Here is a 17,701-nt window from a genome sequence, read left to right as displayed (position 1 = left end):
ATGGTGGAGCAGGGGGGGCCCTGTGGGGCAGTGAGGCGGCCACACAGGTAATTGGTTGGATGCTGGGTGTAATTCAGCCCCGACAAATCCATTTCACAGCTGGCAGGTTCCTGACTCCCCTTCCCACCCCAGGCCGAGAAATCGGGGCTTGGTGGGGCGGAGACGGGGGGGGAGCGGAGGGGGTTGAAGTGAGACCAATCGAGTTTGAATATGGGGGTCATGGGGGGGGGGGAGGGCAGCAAAGAAGGAGTAGGAGGCGAGAGAGAGGGGAAGAGTGTGGGAGAACCACAGCGGAGCATCATGCTGGAACATTCTGAAATGGTGAGGATTTATGGGACTGAAAGGGGAGAGAAGCAGGTTTTAGGGGGTGATGGACGGAGCAGAAGTCTTGTGGTGGACGGCGGCTTCAGCCAGTTCTGCTCTGGCTCCCCCCAGGTGCTGTGGATGGTTACGGTCACAGCCAGTAGGCAGCTTTCCACTTCCCATAGCCCTTGTTATGCTTCTGTTAAATAATCTACATTTAATACATGTAAGTCTGTTGTTGCAAAGAAGCACACAGAAACGGCAGTGACACTGTCTGCATTCTGACTTCCCCTGTGTTTCTCCCGACAAATCGGATATGACCACGGCCATCGTCTCCCCCTCCCGCCTCCCTCAACACTAGCCGTCCGCTTTTTAAAATCCATCAGCTCAATAAATTTCCCTCTTGGCATTTGTGCTGTTCTGAGCTCTCAGGAATGTCGGGGATGGGAGGGGGGCTTTGCCGCGTATCCTCGGTAACGGATTCGTGTCCGTGCCGTGTTGGAACCTCAGCCAGTACGGGGGGGGGGGGGGGGCTGGGAACTAACATGTCAGATGACCATCAGTTAAAATCAGACAGCCCTGCTGTGTGGCTGGACGTCTACAGCACTGCAGCTGGGCGAATCGTACACACAGTAGAGAAAAAGCACTAATCCACAGGTTTGATGGTGCTAAGGGACACCAGGGACAGACACCTCGCATGCAGAGAACACCCCTTTGTGTAAAAGTGTGCATCACCATACCTGTAATTCCAGCGAAGGCTTCAGTTGTATCTTTGGTCTGAATGGAAACAATAATATTAAACAATGATTTGAAAATGCCAACAAAACATAAAATAATGTGAAGAACTACGACAAAATACTTTTAAATGTAGAGAAGCAGGAGTGGTTGTGTTTAGCCAGTGGATAGTGCTGTTGACTCACACCTCCAGGTTAGGGGGTTCAAATCACACCTCTGCTCTGTGTGTGTGGATTTGCACGTTTCACCTGTGTTACACAGGTCATCTTTCTGCATTCTGCATTTCCTTCTGCATTCCAAAGACATGAATTAAAGCTAATTAGAGTCCCAATGCCCCCAGTATGGCTGTGGTTGTGCGTATATCCTATGCCCTGACATGCCATCCAAGGTTGACCCCAAATTTGTATCCTATGTTGAGTGGTATAGGACAGGCTCCCAGCCTGCTACCGCCACCTCCCTGTCCCCGCGAACCTGATAAGGGTAAGCAATTAGAAGATTTATGTATATAATTGGAACCAAGGTTGGCATTTTCATCAATAATCCCAGAACTGAAATAAAGCACCAGTCACCAGTCTGATAAACAAAGGCTACACAGCCAAAAAGAAACCCTATTTAAGAGCGAGAATGTCAGAGGAAGTCCAGCATATGTTCCTGACCGGCATCATGCTGAAGGACCCTTAGAGGATTCATTTCAGCATAATGGCCAATAGGAGACAGGATCTGTAGGGGTCAGGTGTCAGGTGTTACCCAATCAGATAAACAGAAATATACATATATATGTATGGTAGTCCAAAAACAGCATTTTCGATGGACAGTTTCGGAGATGAGCCCTGATAATGGATTTTAGTGAAAGTTTAGATAAGTCTAACATAAAGTATATATTTATGTAAAAAATCCCTCATCTGGGGAAAAAACACATGATGTGAAACTATGTAAATATGCAGTTTACTTTCTTAAAGTTCAGAACCTAATGTAAAATAGGCTCTGTTAAAGTATGCAGGCATTCAAAGTTGCATGTAAACATGGCGTGTGACTGCACGTACGCTCCCAGGCAGGAGACGGCCTGTGGGAGCAAAGTGGCGTGAGAGCATCGCCGCACACGCGGCTTCCGTCAGCGGCCCACTGCTACTTGCCATGCAAAGCCGCTGGCCGCCTCCCGCCTCGTCTGATCGCACACAATGGGCCGGCGCATTTTCCCAGGCACCGTGCTCAGCTCGCCATTATGGCAGAGCGGCCCGCTGGCGGGATCGCATTGATGGGCCATGACCTCTGTCCCCCTGCGCTCAGCCTGCTCCTGCTCAGAGAGAAGACTGGGCAAGGGGGGGGCATCAATATTTGTGGGGGAAGCAGGGACTGCATCAGAGCTGCCTGGGAGCGGACAGCGTTCTGCTCTGTGCATTTCCTGCGACTCTGTGCATTTCCTGCGACTGCTCACCGCATCACCCTCTGCATGCAGTGTGACTGTCCTGTTCATATCTTAAACTGCTCAACATTTCTCATACCTGATGCACATTAACAAACATGAAAATATATTTACTGAAATCTCTGAGTATTAATTACCTTAGTAAGTTTAGGTAGTAACACACAGTGACTGTCTGGCTCTTAGCGGAGAGCTCCCTGGGTTTCTATTTGTCCTCTTTAGTGCAGTGTTATTATAGGGTTGGTATTTTAATTTAGCTTTTGTTTTTAAATAATTAACTTTTATTTGAAATCCAGTCTAGTTGTAGTTCATTTTCAGTGTGGTTTATTAGCTGTTATTAGTTTTATAGTTGGGGGCGGCATGGTGGTGCAGTGGTTAGCACCGCTGCCTCACACCTCTGGGACCCGGGTTCGAGTCTCCGCCTGGGTCACATGTGTGTGGAGTTTGCATGTTCTCCCCATGTCGTCGTGGGGTTTCCTCCGGGTACTCCGGTTTCCCCCCACAGTCCAAAAACATGCTGAGGCTGATTGGCGTCGCTGAATTGCCCATAGGTGTGCATGTGAGAGTGACTGGTGTGTGCGTGTGCCCTGCGATGGGCTGGCCCCCCATCCTGGGTTGTTCCCTGCCTCGTGCCCATTGCTTCCGGGATAGGCTCCAGACCCCCCGCGACCCAATAGGATAAGCGGTTTGGAAAATGGATGGATGGATGTTTAGGTGTAGTTTTTATGTTACATTTGTATATTGTTTTATCAAAATGTATGAAAATTTCTTCTTATAACTTTAGTTTATAGCAGTAACCTTGGTTTAGTGCCAGACAGTGTACTTCTCCATGCGAAGGCGCTGAATGGACACCGGTCACATGTTAAACCACCAATATGATGCGTCTCTAGGTTTACAGGCCTTCTGGTCTCCGGCAGGGATGAAATCGATGTCCGCTTGACACGTGTTTTGATCCAGTGGATGAAAATAATCCATATAATTATTTAAAACATTTCAGACCTGGTCTGGAGGAATTCACTGACGTATATAGTTAAGTGGTGAGAATATAATGTGTCCCCTTTAAGAGAATCTGGCTGGATTGAAATATATAGACGTAGATCATATGTGTTATTTTCCTTCATAACTCACTTATACCTATTAGCTGGGTTGTTAAATTCTCCTTTTTGCCTTGTTTAACTGGGATGAGATTATCTAGTGTAGTTTTATCAACTAAGATTCTCCAGGCATTCACAGGCTAATGCCACTGGTTCATCCCTCTTTTCTTGCCTGTATTCAGGCTCGGTCATCGAGTTCTTGTTGAACTGCAGCCTTTTTATAAGAAGAATGGGAGTTTTTAGCGGCGCTGCCGGCGTCCAGCCCAGATTGCCGTTCCTCATTCCGGTACTTTTGTGTAACTTGTCCTGGATGAGGCCTCCTGCGGAATAAGTGAGTGATCATTACATGCCTCCGGGCAGCGGGATAAAAATAAGCGGAAGCAGGAGCTCCGTGCCGGCACTGGAATTCAAGGTACACGGCGGCAGGACATGTCAGGGCCCGCACTGCGCTCCGACACGCTTCACTGTGTTCCCGGCTGCATGGGGCCACAGTAAAGGGGGGGAGCTAGGGAGTGTAGAGGGGCGGGAGGCGCCGCACAGCGCCAGGACCCCGAACCCGGGCCTCCCACACATGGGCCCCCCAACACAGGCCCCCAGGGCATCTCTGTGACGGCTCAGCTTTAAGCCCATATCCCCTGTCCGTCGTATCATAGGCATGGATGGAAAAACCAAGCTGATGTTAGAAATATGCAGAAATGCCAAGAATCCAGGCTCGTAGCAGGAAGTTCCTCATACAAACATACAATTGCAGCAGGGGACAAGCATTGTCGTTTGGACGCCGAAGCCAGTTTGCATTCCAGAACATCTTCGCCTCGTACGCTTCCTGCTATAAATAGGAATAACTCCACAAGCCCCCTTTCTCACAGAGGGACCCTAAATACCGCGCTGAGGGTGGAAGCTCTGCACGTCGGATTGGATTGGGGCATGTCGCCAGGTCGTCCCGTTTCACATCACATGGCATATGGTTTCTGTTATGCATAATCAGGTGAAAGTTGAGCAGAAGATATCGCTACTTCACAGAATGAAGGCACCAGTCAGATAATAAATAGTGGAAGTTAGGAACAGGTAATCAGGGAGAGATCCTGGGGTCTGGGGCTGTTGTTTGGTGGGGGTGGGTCTTGGGGGGGACGGGGGTTACTGCCTACCGCGACAGTAGTGTTTCCTTCAGCAGGATCAAAGAGTTAGCAGGCCTCAGTTATTTACACGCCCATGTTGCCGTTTGATCAAGCCAGACCGCAACACACATTCCTGCCAGTTTGTTAAGTTTCCCAACAGGTTCCTGTTGATGGCTGATTTCACCATGTTTCAACTTCTCTTACATACTCACAGTTTGGAAGTGATGGAATGGGACTGCAAAGGCGCACAGTTTTGGATAGCTGTTCTTCCCGACAGCATTACGTTCACTTTTTTATGGAATAACAGGATAAAGAGACTCAATCGGCTCAAATGTCTGTTCTCTGTTCATATTCATAGCAATTAAATTGCTGTTGGTGTTTTTCTGAAAAACGTTGTATCACATATTAATTCTTCCCATGCCCTCACGAAGCACAGATTTATTACAGCGTCTCTATCTGTTTAAAAAGGAGCATCTGTGTCTGGAAAGGTGGTAATCAGGAGGCTTCCACACCTACATTTTTGAGTCTGTTTAAACCGGCCTGTCTACATTGGCTGCGATCCACAGGCAAACTCCGTCACCGCGGTGACGGGTGCCCTGTGCACCTTCTGGAGTCTGTCTTTAAAAGCACACGGGGTAAACAACATTACAGCCCTCGGCGGCTAGCAAAGGCAAGCGTGGAGCAGCCAGAGATCTTAAAGAAAAAGTTTATTTCGTCATTGTAACCGTTGATGATGCCGCAAACATCATGTGTTTAAGCAAATTTACATAGGGCAGGGATACTTTCGTTTTTAACCTGAACTCAAATCTAACCTGTAAATGAAAGATAAAGCATTCAGATGTCCAGACCGACTGCTTTTTTTTATTCACAAGTAAATGATATCACTGTAACAGGTTTGGTAAAATATATGTAAAATGGAGAAAAGAAATTAAAAATTAAACTGCTCACCGCATAAAGTTTCGATATTATTTACTTAATAGCAGCCAGAATCAACTCACGGAAACAACGATTCTCAATAGTAATTTATAAAATGCGGCTTTATCTTTGGAAAACAAAAGTTAATCCCCTGCTAAACACTGCGAAACATATACATATAAATATATACACATGGCATGGCTGGCCGCCTTCCTTATATATATATATAACACAAAACAATTAATAGTTTAAATGGCAATTAATTGTTTATAAATACTCCCACGATTTACGACTGCCATTACATAACAGCAAGACATTCACCAATTATCGTTAAAGAACCTACATACATAAAGCTGTGAAGACAATAACACGAGGTCAATGGACATATTTTTACAAGCGAATGGATGAATAGATATTTTGAGAAATCCTGTCACTTCTGATCATTTCGGTTACCTTCAGCCAATGTCAAAGATATTCATGTTGAACTAGATATTACAGCACCCATCACAATTATAAATACATTATATAATATATATTATCATTCCTAGCCAGAGACTTCAGTTCAGGATTGTGATTAAGTTATGTTTGTCCAACAAACTGCGTAAGTAAATCAAACCAAACTTTTAATCATACTTTTTTGAACTAAGCTTCATAAAATTGTATGAATCAATAGTGTGATTTAAGGGAAAGCGGGCGGCTGTACCAAAACACACGATGAACTTTATTTTTATCGGGAGTTGAGATACCAGATCTTAATTTTCGATGATTTCAAACCTCTAGCGACAGCTACGTTTTGGTGGGTAGTGGTCCTAGTACTCGATCTTGGCCGAATTTTGTCGAATTTGGCCGAGCATAACCGAGTCAACACGAGCTTCACCGAGGCGATAGCGAAGCCCTTCGTGGGGGACGGAGGGAGGAGACAGGGAGGTTAGCGTGCGAAGAAAATGGCGGATGCGCAGCTGTACGGCTTCTCTTCGGAAACGCCGCAGACGCCATAAGCTCCGCCAGCCTTATCGCTCGCTTTCATTTTCGCTCGGTTGCACTTTAAATTCATGAGGTAAGAGTCCGGCGTCTCTCGGGCTTGAAAAGCCAAGTTAGGTCCTGTGTAGGCAGCCTTAACCGAACCTCTGCACAGGACCTTAACTCCTTTATAAGGGCTGCTGACCCACCGCTTTGTCGCTGATTGCTAGTTGGCGAAAGCAAAGCGCAGGTTAGCGATATGCAGCATAAGGAGATGCACAAGCAGCTAGTCGGATCCCGGTTCGAGAGGTCAGGGTGGTTGCGATGGGCGGACGGTGCTGTATCGGCTTGGTCGGTTCGATGCAATCGACTTCCCGGTCTACCCGCCGATCGGTTTTTTATAAACCTACCCCTAGGTCGGTCGATCGGCAGTCAGCCGACCGGTTTGCTTTGAAAGGTACCGGGACGCGGATGGGGGCGCTCGGTCCGGCTGCTGGCCACTAACGCCCCGCAGTCCGGGTGCCGGTCCGCTTTAGCCCCGAATCCGAGTTATGGTCGTTTACATTTAGTGATGGGAATGATCCCCTAAAGTTTGCTCGGAGGCTGTAGCCGCTCTTGCTTTTCGATCGTTTGTAACTCAGTCAACATACTAAACATTAAACGCAGAAAACTAGTAGGTTAGTCGTGTTCATTCCTTTCATTGTAGATGGTTTTAATGCACCCAGCAATCACACAGAATAACTGTCCTGCCTTATCCAAGCTGCCATCCTATAGACCTGATTAATAATTGCCTAGTTACGAGTCGTATGAAGTAAATAGTTACGATAACCAAGTACAAGAGAATGACTCTAAAGCTCCGGCTTATTAACGCGTGCATTTCAGTCACAATTAAGGAAGACATCGGTGATGACACTGGTGAAAGTTATTCAGTTTAGATGATGGTCATTTCGCGTATTTGCATATGCAATCCTATTTTTCCTTTTTTTAAAAAAAGGTGACAATATTTGTTTGCCGTTCACCTTTCACTATCCAGATAATAACGAATAATGCCCTTAGCCCTGGCCATTTAAACTTAAGGACGTTTTAACAGTGATTTTGTCTTTGCAGAGAATTGGAAGCTACAGCCACCAAAGACAGAAAGGAGACAAAGCAGGTCAGTTTGTCCTGGCTGGGCTTCGGACTGTAACCTTCGCTATGCACGGCTGTGTGTGACACCTCCCCCACGGTCCACCTGACTTTACTTTGGGACTTTAGATGTGGTGGACGTCATCAGTAAAGCTTGGCAACTGCAGCCTGGGCCAGAGGCACTGCTGAGTCAGTTGCCATCTTTATGGATTTTAGTGAAACCAGCCGTCTGCTTTTAGGTGCTGTTTGTATCTCTGTTCTAATACAATATGCCCAACCCCTCTGACGCTGTAAAATAGGCTTCGCAGAATTCATCTTCGCAGAAGTTGCATAAATGTTCTGATGCTGTAGGGTTAACTTCTCCCTGGAATAAGGTAAATTCTGCTCAGACAGCATTCATTAGATGAGTCAGACTGGCGAGATGTTTATGCCTTATCACTACTCATAGCTTTTTGTTGTTACTGGATTTTTATGAACTCGTAGGCTAGATCCTTTAAGACTCTGACATCGTCCCGCTTTAAATACATGCGGTGAATACAACCTGACCTTTCAGTGGCCAGTATCTAGCCACAGCCTGGGTCTCTCTGACCTTTATGGTGTTTGTGTGATAATTCAGAACCTCAGCACCTTCCTCAAAAGTACAGAGTTATGAGTTACCGAGCTCCCAAGTCTGGCTTTGGACCTATATCGTGTCGGTTATAATCCCAGTTTAGTCATCGGCCAACCGGCGTTTTTAATTTACATAGTTTGCCCTTAAAGGTGACCTCAAGGTTTTTTTTTTTTTTTTTTAAAAAAAAGCGATTCAAAGTCCCACTTAGATTTTCAAATGTACTGTGTGTGTTTACTTTTTGTAAACATGGTATTGGGCCCTATTGACAGTACTGTTGTCGTGTGCTTATAAACTGTCACGATGATTTTTGGTAACATGATATGTTAGTCTGGAACCTGCAAGTAAAAGGGATTAAATGCATCTGTGTCTAGATTAAAGATGTCAGCCCCTGCATGTTATCAGGCTCTCCTACATGCTGTGTTCATACTAACATTCTCCTTGGTGTTACTACCAGGAAGAAATCGATGAATTTTCTTTCTTATACACGTTGTCGTTTTACTTGTTACATTGTTTTACTGCATATATTTAATTCCAGCTGAAAAATGTTGGCAGGTTTGGCTGGCATTAAGTCTTCTAATTGTAATTTACTGTTAAGGGTATTAATTTGTGGTTCAGTTATGCGTTTGTTGCATATTGAGTTTAGGAGCATTTTTATCTGGTTGTTTTAGTTGCCGAACGTATTTGTTTTATTTTTTTCGGAAACGCACTATGTATATCGTACTGCATGGTGGTTTTGCCTGGTTGTGTCACCTGTGCTCTTTGTGTCAAACTCATAAGCAGATGCTGTGGTCTGTACAAGGCAGGGTTGTGTTGTTAGGTGGCCATCTGGTTAAGCACTTAACTGAGAGGAGAGAGGAATGCAGGGGGTGGTGTCCTACCCCAGGGGTCTTCATTCGCTATACTCGGTGTCAGTATGTGGGGAAAGCGTCGTACTGGGGACCTTATGTTTGCCTAAATGAAGACTGCTTAATTCGGTGTCTACTGACTATTGTGAGGCAACCGCTAGATGTTTGAGCTGTGAAATGGATCATTGCTTGTAGACAGAGTAAATTGTGTTGGTCAGGATTTTATACCTTGATTCTTAAAATGTACGTGCCAATATAGGAGTTTGCCAAAATTAATGATTTAGTTTTGATTTAGCCAAAATGAGGCTTTTAATTATTGGCTATAGGCCTAATGTTTACGCGTTAAACTCCTGCTCCGTTCTAGGGTTTTGTACTCTTTCTGTTGGATTTAACCAAATATCAGTACAATTTTAATAATTCCTTGTGAATGTCTTGCATGCGAGGGTTCTGTAAAACGTGCCTTCAGTTCATATACAGCAGTTGACGTGTATAGACGTACCATGAATTACAATTCACTGCGCTTCACGTCTGACCCTTTCTCATGCTCAGTAGATGAGTTGAACTCATATTTTGAAGAATCTACTTGTCACGCAGTATATTATGGTGCAGGATTTATTTTGCTGTCATTGGTTAATAATTATGGTGTGCGGCTGGTGTGATAAATTAATTCATGTAATGCTGTTTACATGTTACATGTACATGTCTAATTTGCGTTTGTCATCGTAAAATAACGTTACAATTATTAATGTCGTATTTCTGAGACCTTTGTCTGATGCAGTTATTAATGGGTGTTCTGTTTTGAGTAATTTCCTATTACTCTTGTCAGATTGGGGTATTTAATTTTTGTGGGGCATTTTCCTGATTGCCTGAGAATTTCGCCTGTCTCGTGAAATGTTCCCACAATGGGCAGTTCTGTGTCTTCAGCTTAGTCTTTAGCAAGTCATCTACTTGTGCATGCTGTTACTTTTACGTATCGCTGTATTTTGCTCGTGCTTCAGTATTTGAATCCCGATTTCAAAATCATGAATTTCTCTTTCGTTTATGCACCAGTCTTTGAACTTTGAACACTGCAGGTCGAAATAGCCAGGTAGCTAAGAAGCAGGTTAGACTCACAGGCAAAAAGGAAACACACTATATGCTGGCAGAGGTCACAGACTGTTTGTATGTACATACACAATGTGTACTTCCTTATAACTATCTCATAGCACAAAAGGAATTCTGATTAATCTCAGACCAGTTGTGTATTTACAAAGTTCTTCAAATGTTTGGATTGAATTGACTTAAACACAGTTGAGGCAGGTTCACTTGATAGAGCATTTGGTGAGGTTGCCTGGGCAGGAGGTTGCCTGGATTGGGCTCGGACCAGTTATCGATTTTTCACACGTTAAGTTAAATATCGTTTTCGATAAGTAATAGCCATAGCCAGTTCATGCAGCAACCCATTATGTAAAAGGTTCGGCGTAGCGTAATAGATACGCCTGCTTTGTGAGCTCTGGTGGCAGAGAGTGTTACGGCATACTGGGTATATAAAATGCCTTCTGAAGTGTGGCAGTATTCTAGTCTGGGCACTAGAAGCAAGCTATTTCCATGCAATTTCGGATGAGTGTTCCCTTTTCAGGCAACATTGCAAACAATCATTGAGACTGCATCCTTCCAGTCCCACAAGCAGAGCAGAATTATCACTGTCTATGACACAAGAATTGCTTATTTCAGGGGGGAAAAGGTCAGTCCACGTCAAGCTAAGCACATCACAAAACATTTTTTGATCTGGTGGGTGGCCTTCCTATTAACGTAGTCGAGAGAACATTGAATAAATTAATCTCAGCATGAGCCCCTGGCTATCAACCATTATTAGAAGGACTAGTAAGAGGTCTTATGTGTAAACAACATTAGAACAATATTGAACTGTACAATGGGTCTACAGTTTCAAATAACATCCTTGATTATCAATAAGCATAGATCGATTTATCCATCCATCCATTTTCCAAACCGCTTATCCTACTGGGTTGCGGAGGGTCCGGAGCCTATCCCAGAAGCAATGGGCACGAGGCAGGGAACAACCCAGGATGGGGGGCCAGCCCATCGCAAGGTACACTCACACACCATTCACTCACACATGCACACCTACTTGAAATTTAGCAACTCCAATCAGCCTCAGCATGTTTTTGGACTGTGGGGGGGAAACCGGGGGAGAACATGCAAACACAAAACACATGTGACCCAGGCAGAGACTCGAACTCAGGTCCCACAACAGTGCTAACCACTGAACCACCATGCTGCCCCCTTAGATCGATTTTAATTATTTTTATTTTATTTTTCTAAACCGGTTTTTTGTTTTTTTTCTGACCTCAGGCTTCTTAAACCATCTCACTAGAAAACAGCCTAAATTGTACGATAAGCCTTTTTCATCCTGCTGTCACTTCCAGTGGATGCATGTCCGATCGGTGGAGAAACGATTCTGTGAAAATTCAGAATTTGGTTCTACTGAATTCAGCAAGTCTGAAGAAAACATACTTCCCACCCAGGCAATGTTTGTAATTTACTTAATAATCGTAACTGGTAATATTTAAATAGCGGCGGATGTAAAGTCATGCTTCGCTTAACCGTGGAAATCCCGTGTGAGAAATGCATTAATGGCCCACTTTGTTGTTGTGCGAACTTCGTAAGTATACTTGCACACTATCCGTAACACGGTGTACGGTTTTACAGTGAACTACAGTGAAGTACGAAGAATACACTCTAAAATGAAGAAGCACAGAATAGCAAATGCATAAACCAGTAATGGTTATCAAGTATTATGTACTGTACATAATTGTATGTGCTATACTTTTACACAACTGGCATTGCAGTAGGTTTGTTGGCACCAGCACCATCGCACTGGTGAGTAAAATGTCGTGCTGTGACGTCGTGATGGCATTCAGCTCCATTATATGGAGCCACCTTTGCTTTCGCGGTTCATCTCTGCAGTACATAACTATACAGGAGCTTCGGTTCAAGCCCCTCAACTCTTTTGAGGGTGGCAGTTCTGCATCAGCTGAAGTGTGTAAAGCATGGAGCCACACAAACCCCGTCGGTCTTTGAGGGTATAGTTTCAAAGGTATGATTTGTGGTCTACGTAAACCTTGTCTTTGTTGTCGCTCCCCATGATGCACATTAAAACACGCCTGATTACCTGGCTGGGGGGGGGGGGGGGGGGGGGGGTTTTGGTTCCATTGTTGAAGGGAGACAGACGTCAGGCATCTTGGACATGGAGAGCATTTCTGGTTTACTGCATTGTATCCAGTGGGTCTATACAAGAATGTCTAATTTGGTAGATGAAGTCAATGGCCAGATATACATCCAGTTAATGTCTCTAGCTAAGGGCAGTGCACCTAGCCTAAAGGTTGCATTAACCAGTGTATGTGTTTGTGTTGTGTGTAAACTTACTTTGACTGATAGTGAAAGTTAAAAAGGTTTAAAAATGGATATTTTAGGATATTCTTAACGATTGAGGAATTGCACCTTGGGTTAGTTTGAGTTTTGAGTACTAGATCTATAAATGATGACATTTTCCTTTTCCAGCTTTAGGAGTCAAGTTCAAAGCTCCCTTTCTCCTGCAGGCGTTGAAGGAATCAAGCTTGTGATCTGCATCTAAAATTGAAGTAGATTTGTTTTTTACGTCACCGCTTTTTGTCGACAGGCTATTTAGGCTTTGAAAGTATTATACTTGCAAGTCTGAATATTGCTGTATCAGTGCTACTGTGCAGGAGAGTAATTTGCATTAGTTTGGCGTCTTCAGATTGCTGCAGTTACGTGAATTTGCTTCGTATAGTGGGCTATCAGGTTTAAATGCTGCTGATGCTTTCATGCCGTTGGTTGGGTTTTGAAAACTTGTGCGTTCTTTCAAATGCATGATGTGTCAGCAAGTGACTTGTGAAGGATCTGTTCTGCAGGGGTGGGTTGTCATTTGTGTATGTGCGGAACTTTTTTGAAAATGGGATTTCTGGCAGTGTAATGTAGGGTAAAAATAAAACTTTTGATGGGATTGAATGTTTAAAATAAATGAAATAGTAGTTGGAAACACTTGAAGGTGTGAACAATGGAAATATTTTGTAGATCCACACAGTTTTTCCATGCAGTTGTTTTTGGTGCCATCTAGCCCGTACACCTTGCCGACAGGAGTAGCCGTTTATAGGGGAGTAATTCAGCAGTTGGCGGTAATCTAATCCCTTAAGGAGATTAGCTCGCGCTTCCCCTGTTTTCTAATTGCCTTCCTGCACCATTTACTTAGTGTTCTGGGAGTGCTAGCAGGCTAAGGGGCCAGTGGCTTCTCGCCTAGCTGGTGGGAATGCTTAGACCACGTTAACGATTCTGAATTCTTGCCCTCAGGCATATAGAGCAAGGAAAGGAAGAACAGTTGATGGAAGAAAGGAAAAGAAGGAAGGGTAGCAAAAAGTACGAAGCTGGTTTGAAGAAGGTAGGGAACTCGAACGAATAAATGAACGCTGGATCCCCAGTAAAGGTTTATTATGGAGTTCATGTTCGAGCATGTCTAGTCATCTGTACACAAAGTATCTTAGGCCTGTGTTCGGTATATAAACGACAGCCAAACTGACCTCATTTTAAAAGTTGTATTCTAACACCAGGTGTAGCAGTTCATCCCCCCAAAATATCAAGGTTAATACAGTTAAGCTATTTTATTAGAGGGCAGCCTTGATTGGTCGTCAGAAATTACGCATATACTCTTTACGAATTTTAGCCACCCGCGCCTGCTTTTTATTGATCTACGTTTTTCTTCCGTTTCAGGCCAGTGAACAAAAAAACAAAGGTAGGCAGTTTGGCATTTGACGTTTTTTGATGCTTACAAGTCCAACGGTCTCTGGAATTTTTCCACCGACTAATAAGGAAATCCAGATCACTTGGGATTTTATCTCTGACCTTGTCCTGCCTTGGTGTCTGTGGCTTAGAGTGGTAGTTCTTAGCCGAGTAGCTGAGCACACAGGTTAGCATGTATCGGTAGTGGAACTCCTCATCGTCAACTGCCTCCAAATGCATAGGTATACTTGAGCCTTTTGATAAGGCTTGTTCAGGTACAGCTGTAGGTATGGTTGCAATCTATGCTGCCTGCAGTTCTTTGGTCCCTCAGTCTGTAATGTTATCCTCTATATTGTAAAATCAAACTCCCACGAGCGTGCAGCATTGAACAATATGACCCTCTTAAGGCGATAAACAGTCTTTTATTCTGAATTGTGAAATCCGTAATAAACACCTTGTCATAGCCGGATTATTTACAGTTTGGGGGGGGGGGGCTGTTTTGACCAGGAAGAGGTATAGCTGTATTCTGCTGTTTGAACAATGAACGTGGTTGGATGGTGCTGTTAAACTATATTTGCAAAAAATGTCGTGGTTGTAATGTTCTAAAGTAGAATTATTTTTATCTTAGAATGACAACCTAGTGGGAAAAAAGCTTATTTTGTGAATTTTTGGAATATAAAGCTACTTAACAAGTTGTAGTTAAATGCTGGTAGATAAACTGAACCACTAAGTTTATGTAAATAGAGATGTGGATAGTCTCACTGCGGGATATATCCAAAGTAGATACTGGACACTGCTTTGGCCAATAAAGCTAAAAAAACTAATCTGTGTAAAAGTGAGTTTGCTTATTTACGTGGTTCAGGTCTGCTAGGGGTTGTGGTTAATTTGCTCGCTTTTTAAAAACACAGCGCGTTTGCATTCCCGGAGCAGGCTCGTTTTTCATGAAGAAGGGACCTCTCTGACGTGAGGGACCCAGCGTGAGTGTGCGTCTTCATTTCAGACCTTGTAAAGGTTAGAAATGGACAAATGCCAGCAGCTCGTCCAAAGTTCTTCCCCACTCAGTCACCCTACCCTGCGACGTTTGGCTTATCTCGAGTTACACGCGGCCTTGGGTGGTGTGCCCTGCGTTCAAGATGCACCGCCCTTCCACTCAGCGTAGAGACTGTGTGAGTTTGGAGCAGCGGATTTGGCGGTTCTAATTAACGTTGACGCTGTGTCCTTTTCTTCAAAAGCAGGCTCAAACCTGGCAGTAGGGTGGATGTTTGGCCAGTGAGTCATCAGGAGCAAGAGCTTGTGTGTGCTGGGGGAGGGGGGCACTTTAAACACTGTAGCCCTCGATCTACCAGAGCTCGCTAGGAACTATCCAGGGACCAAATGTGTTCATTATGCTGGAAGTGCAGGAAGATTCTTGGCTCGCTGTATGTTGAGTGTCATTGCAGCCTGGGCTGAAGGTTCTCTAATAAGAATCATGCCACCTGGTGGTTTCAGGTGTATTTTCCAAGTTGGGGGAGGAACGTAGACTGTTTTATCAAGCCCTCTTCCCTGGATATGTTACAATATCCAAGCACGAGTTACTTTCAAGGCAATGTCTGGGGCCATGGCGACATCTTAATCGCCCTTAAACCTTTTATGTGTTGTAAAATGGATAATTCAGTTTTTTGGCCAGTTATTTGCTGTCGTCTTTGAAGAATGTCCAGAATGCCTTTTGTGGTATTTTTTCTGGTTTGACGTGCTTGAGCATTGCAATTTAAAACTAGCAACAGAGTAGCACTGGGAGGGGGCATTAGGGTAAGATGGGAGGAGATAAAGCTTTATAAATGGTACATTATGGCAGGTGCCATCTGTCTGGCCCGCACCAGCTATGAAGTAGTCGTTTCCACTGGCAACGTGAAGGAACTGCACTAGATACTACTTCTGGCCTAATTACCTGTAGGCTTTGCTATCAGCCAGCTAAGACCTGGCCATCTTTTACACTATGTAGTTGAGGATCCCAGCTTTCTACCTTTCTGATGCTGTTTTATTTTTTTGGAATTGCACTCGACCGAGTTTCTCAAACATGCAAAAGAAAATGTATTCGGTCTGGAGGGGAAACTGTTTTTTTTTTTGTGGCAAACCCGTGTTTTTGGTCCGCGAAATATCGAGATGATTGGGCGGTGTGTTATGCAGGTCTTTCTCTGTTTTGCACTGAAATGCGTTAAAGCTACGACCGGGGAAGGGACATTTTTGTATGTGTAAGTGTGGCATGCTGAATTATAGTCAGACTACAGCTTCACGGCACCACATGTTTTAAACATAGCTGCTGATCAAGAACTCGCCTGGTCAGGGATGAGAGAGAGCAGGGTTCAGCTGTAAATACTAATACTCAATACTGCCCCACAGAGAGCAATGGCCGGGAGAGAGGACTGTCTGAAAATCTGCACGGTGTCTGCAGCGGTTGCCACTGTAGAGGTGCCAGCAGGGTTTGTGGACATCCGAGAAGCCTTTAGTTATGCAATTCCAGGTGTGGGTGTTCTGGGGATCAGATTACATTTCACTGTCCTCCTATTTAACCTGTCAGACCCCCTTCAATGTGAGCTGTTGGAATTTTCTTAATTGCTTGCTTGTGTGCCTTTTTTTTTTTTTTTTTTTGTAAGCACACAAAATATGTCTGGAGGCCCCTGTATTTGCAGTTGTGCTTTTCACTGACTGCGTTTCATTCATTCTTGGCTTCACCCATCGGCGGCAGGCCGGGACCTGTTACCTGCTATTACGCGTTAATTTCTTGTGCTCCCCTGACCTGACTGAATGGCAAGGTGAGGAGCTCACTTTCCCTATAGCCGCTCCCCCCCCCCCCCCCCCCCCCCCCCACTGCCTTGCATGCAGGTTACATGTTCTCCCCATGTGTTGGTCTCTCTCTTGTCTCCCCCAGTTTGACCTATACTACACTATCAGAACAGTGTTCAAAACACAACAAGCTCAGATGTAACTTTAGTCCAGGATGTTGTGTGAGCCGTCGGCATTTTAATTGGAAGTCTGACGGTGTGGGCGGGGTTTCTCGGGGCCCAGTACCCTTCCGCTGACCCTCCAGGTCCTTCACCGCTGCACTTAGTGTTATCAAATGGACATTGGTCCTGGTCTGCAGGTCAGATTTAGTGCACTTTAACATTGTGTAATATGTTGCATTAGCTTCATTTGTTAATTTGCACTTGGCCTTAGGTGCAGATGGACTAGCTTTATTGACCTTCGTGCATTATAATTTGCTGTCAGTTGATTGAATCCAGGGTGGCATGCTGAAAATGGTGGGTCATGCTTGAGGTGCCCGTCATGAGTGTAAATGTTGCCGGGTGAGTAAACACCCCCCACCACCACCACCAAGGTACAGAATGCATGTGGCAGCGTGGACACTCGACTTCCCTTGCATTCATCTGAGTGCCACCCCGGTGACGGTGCCATGCAGCCGAGACAGGAAGTGGCTCAGCATGCAGATTAAAGCGAGACTCGCAGGATTTTAAAAGGTCTCGTGCACTTGTGCTCACTCCGACACGTTCTCTGAGGGTGCCAGCCAGCACAGGAGGGTTCCCTTCCGATTTGTGACACAGCTTCTTCCCCATGCTCTCCCTCCCATCTCTCTCTCTCTCTCTCTCTCTCTCTCTCTCTCTCTCTCTCAATGAAGGAAAAAAGGGAGAGCAAAGCTCGCTCTTGAAGTAAAATGACACCGTGCCTCTCCATTTTCTAATGAAATGTCCCGAGCAGGAAAGCAGCAGAAGTTCGAGCAGCTGTCTTCCAGAAGCGTTTTCTTGAATCGT

The 17,701-nt window shown here is 44.8% G+C and overlaps 1 protein-coding gene across 6 annotated transcripts in view; it reads left to right on the top strand.

Moving 5' to 3' along the window:
* The first annotated feature begins 6,479 nt into the window (after positions 1 to 6,479).
* The window catches only part of LOC125741896 (trinucleotide repeat-containing gene 6A protein-like), a 37,995-nt gene continuing 26,773 nt past the window's right edge, over positions 6,480 to 17,701 (top strand). For 3 of the 6 annotated variants that reach the window (XM_049013390.1, XM_049013389.1, XM_049013388.1), the window contains exons 1-4: positions 6,481 to 6,639; positions 7,650 to 7,695; positions 13,491 to 13,578; positions 13,908 to 13,929. In XM_049013390.1, coding sequence (XP_048869347.1) covers positions 13,522 to 13,578; positions 13,908 to 13,929 — 79 coding nt within the window. In that variant the 5' untranslated portion in view covers positions 6,481 to 6,639; positions 7,650 to 7,695; positions 13,491 to 13,521. Of the gene's footprint in view, positions 6,640 to 7,649; positions 7,696 to 13,490; positions 13,579 to 13,907; positions 13,930 to 17,701 lie in introns of those variants that run through there. The other 3 variants (XM_049013391.1, XM_049013392.1, XM_049013393.1) reach the window with 2 other exon arrangements.

This window comes from Brienomyrus brachyistius, chromosome 5, assembly GCF_023856365.1.
Source record: "Brienomyrus brachyistius isolate T26 chromosome 5, BBRACH_0.4, whole genome shotgun sequence".
Taxonomy (NCBI): Eukaryota; Metazoa; Chordata; class Actinopteri; order Osteoglossiformes; family Mormyridae; genus Brienomyrus; species Brienomyrus brachyistius.
Note: the sequence above shows the minus strand (reverse complement) of the source record. Positions and strands in the feature narration are given on the sequence as shown.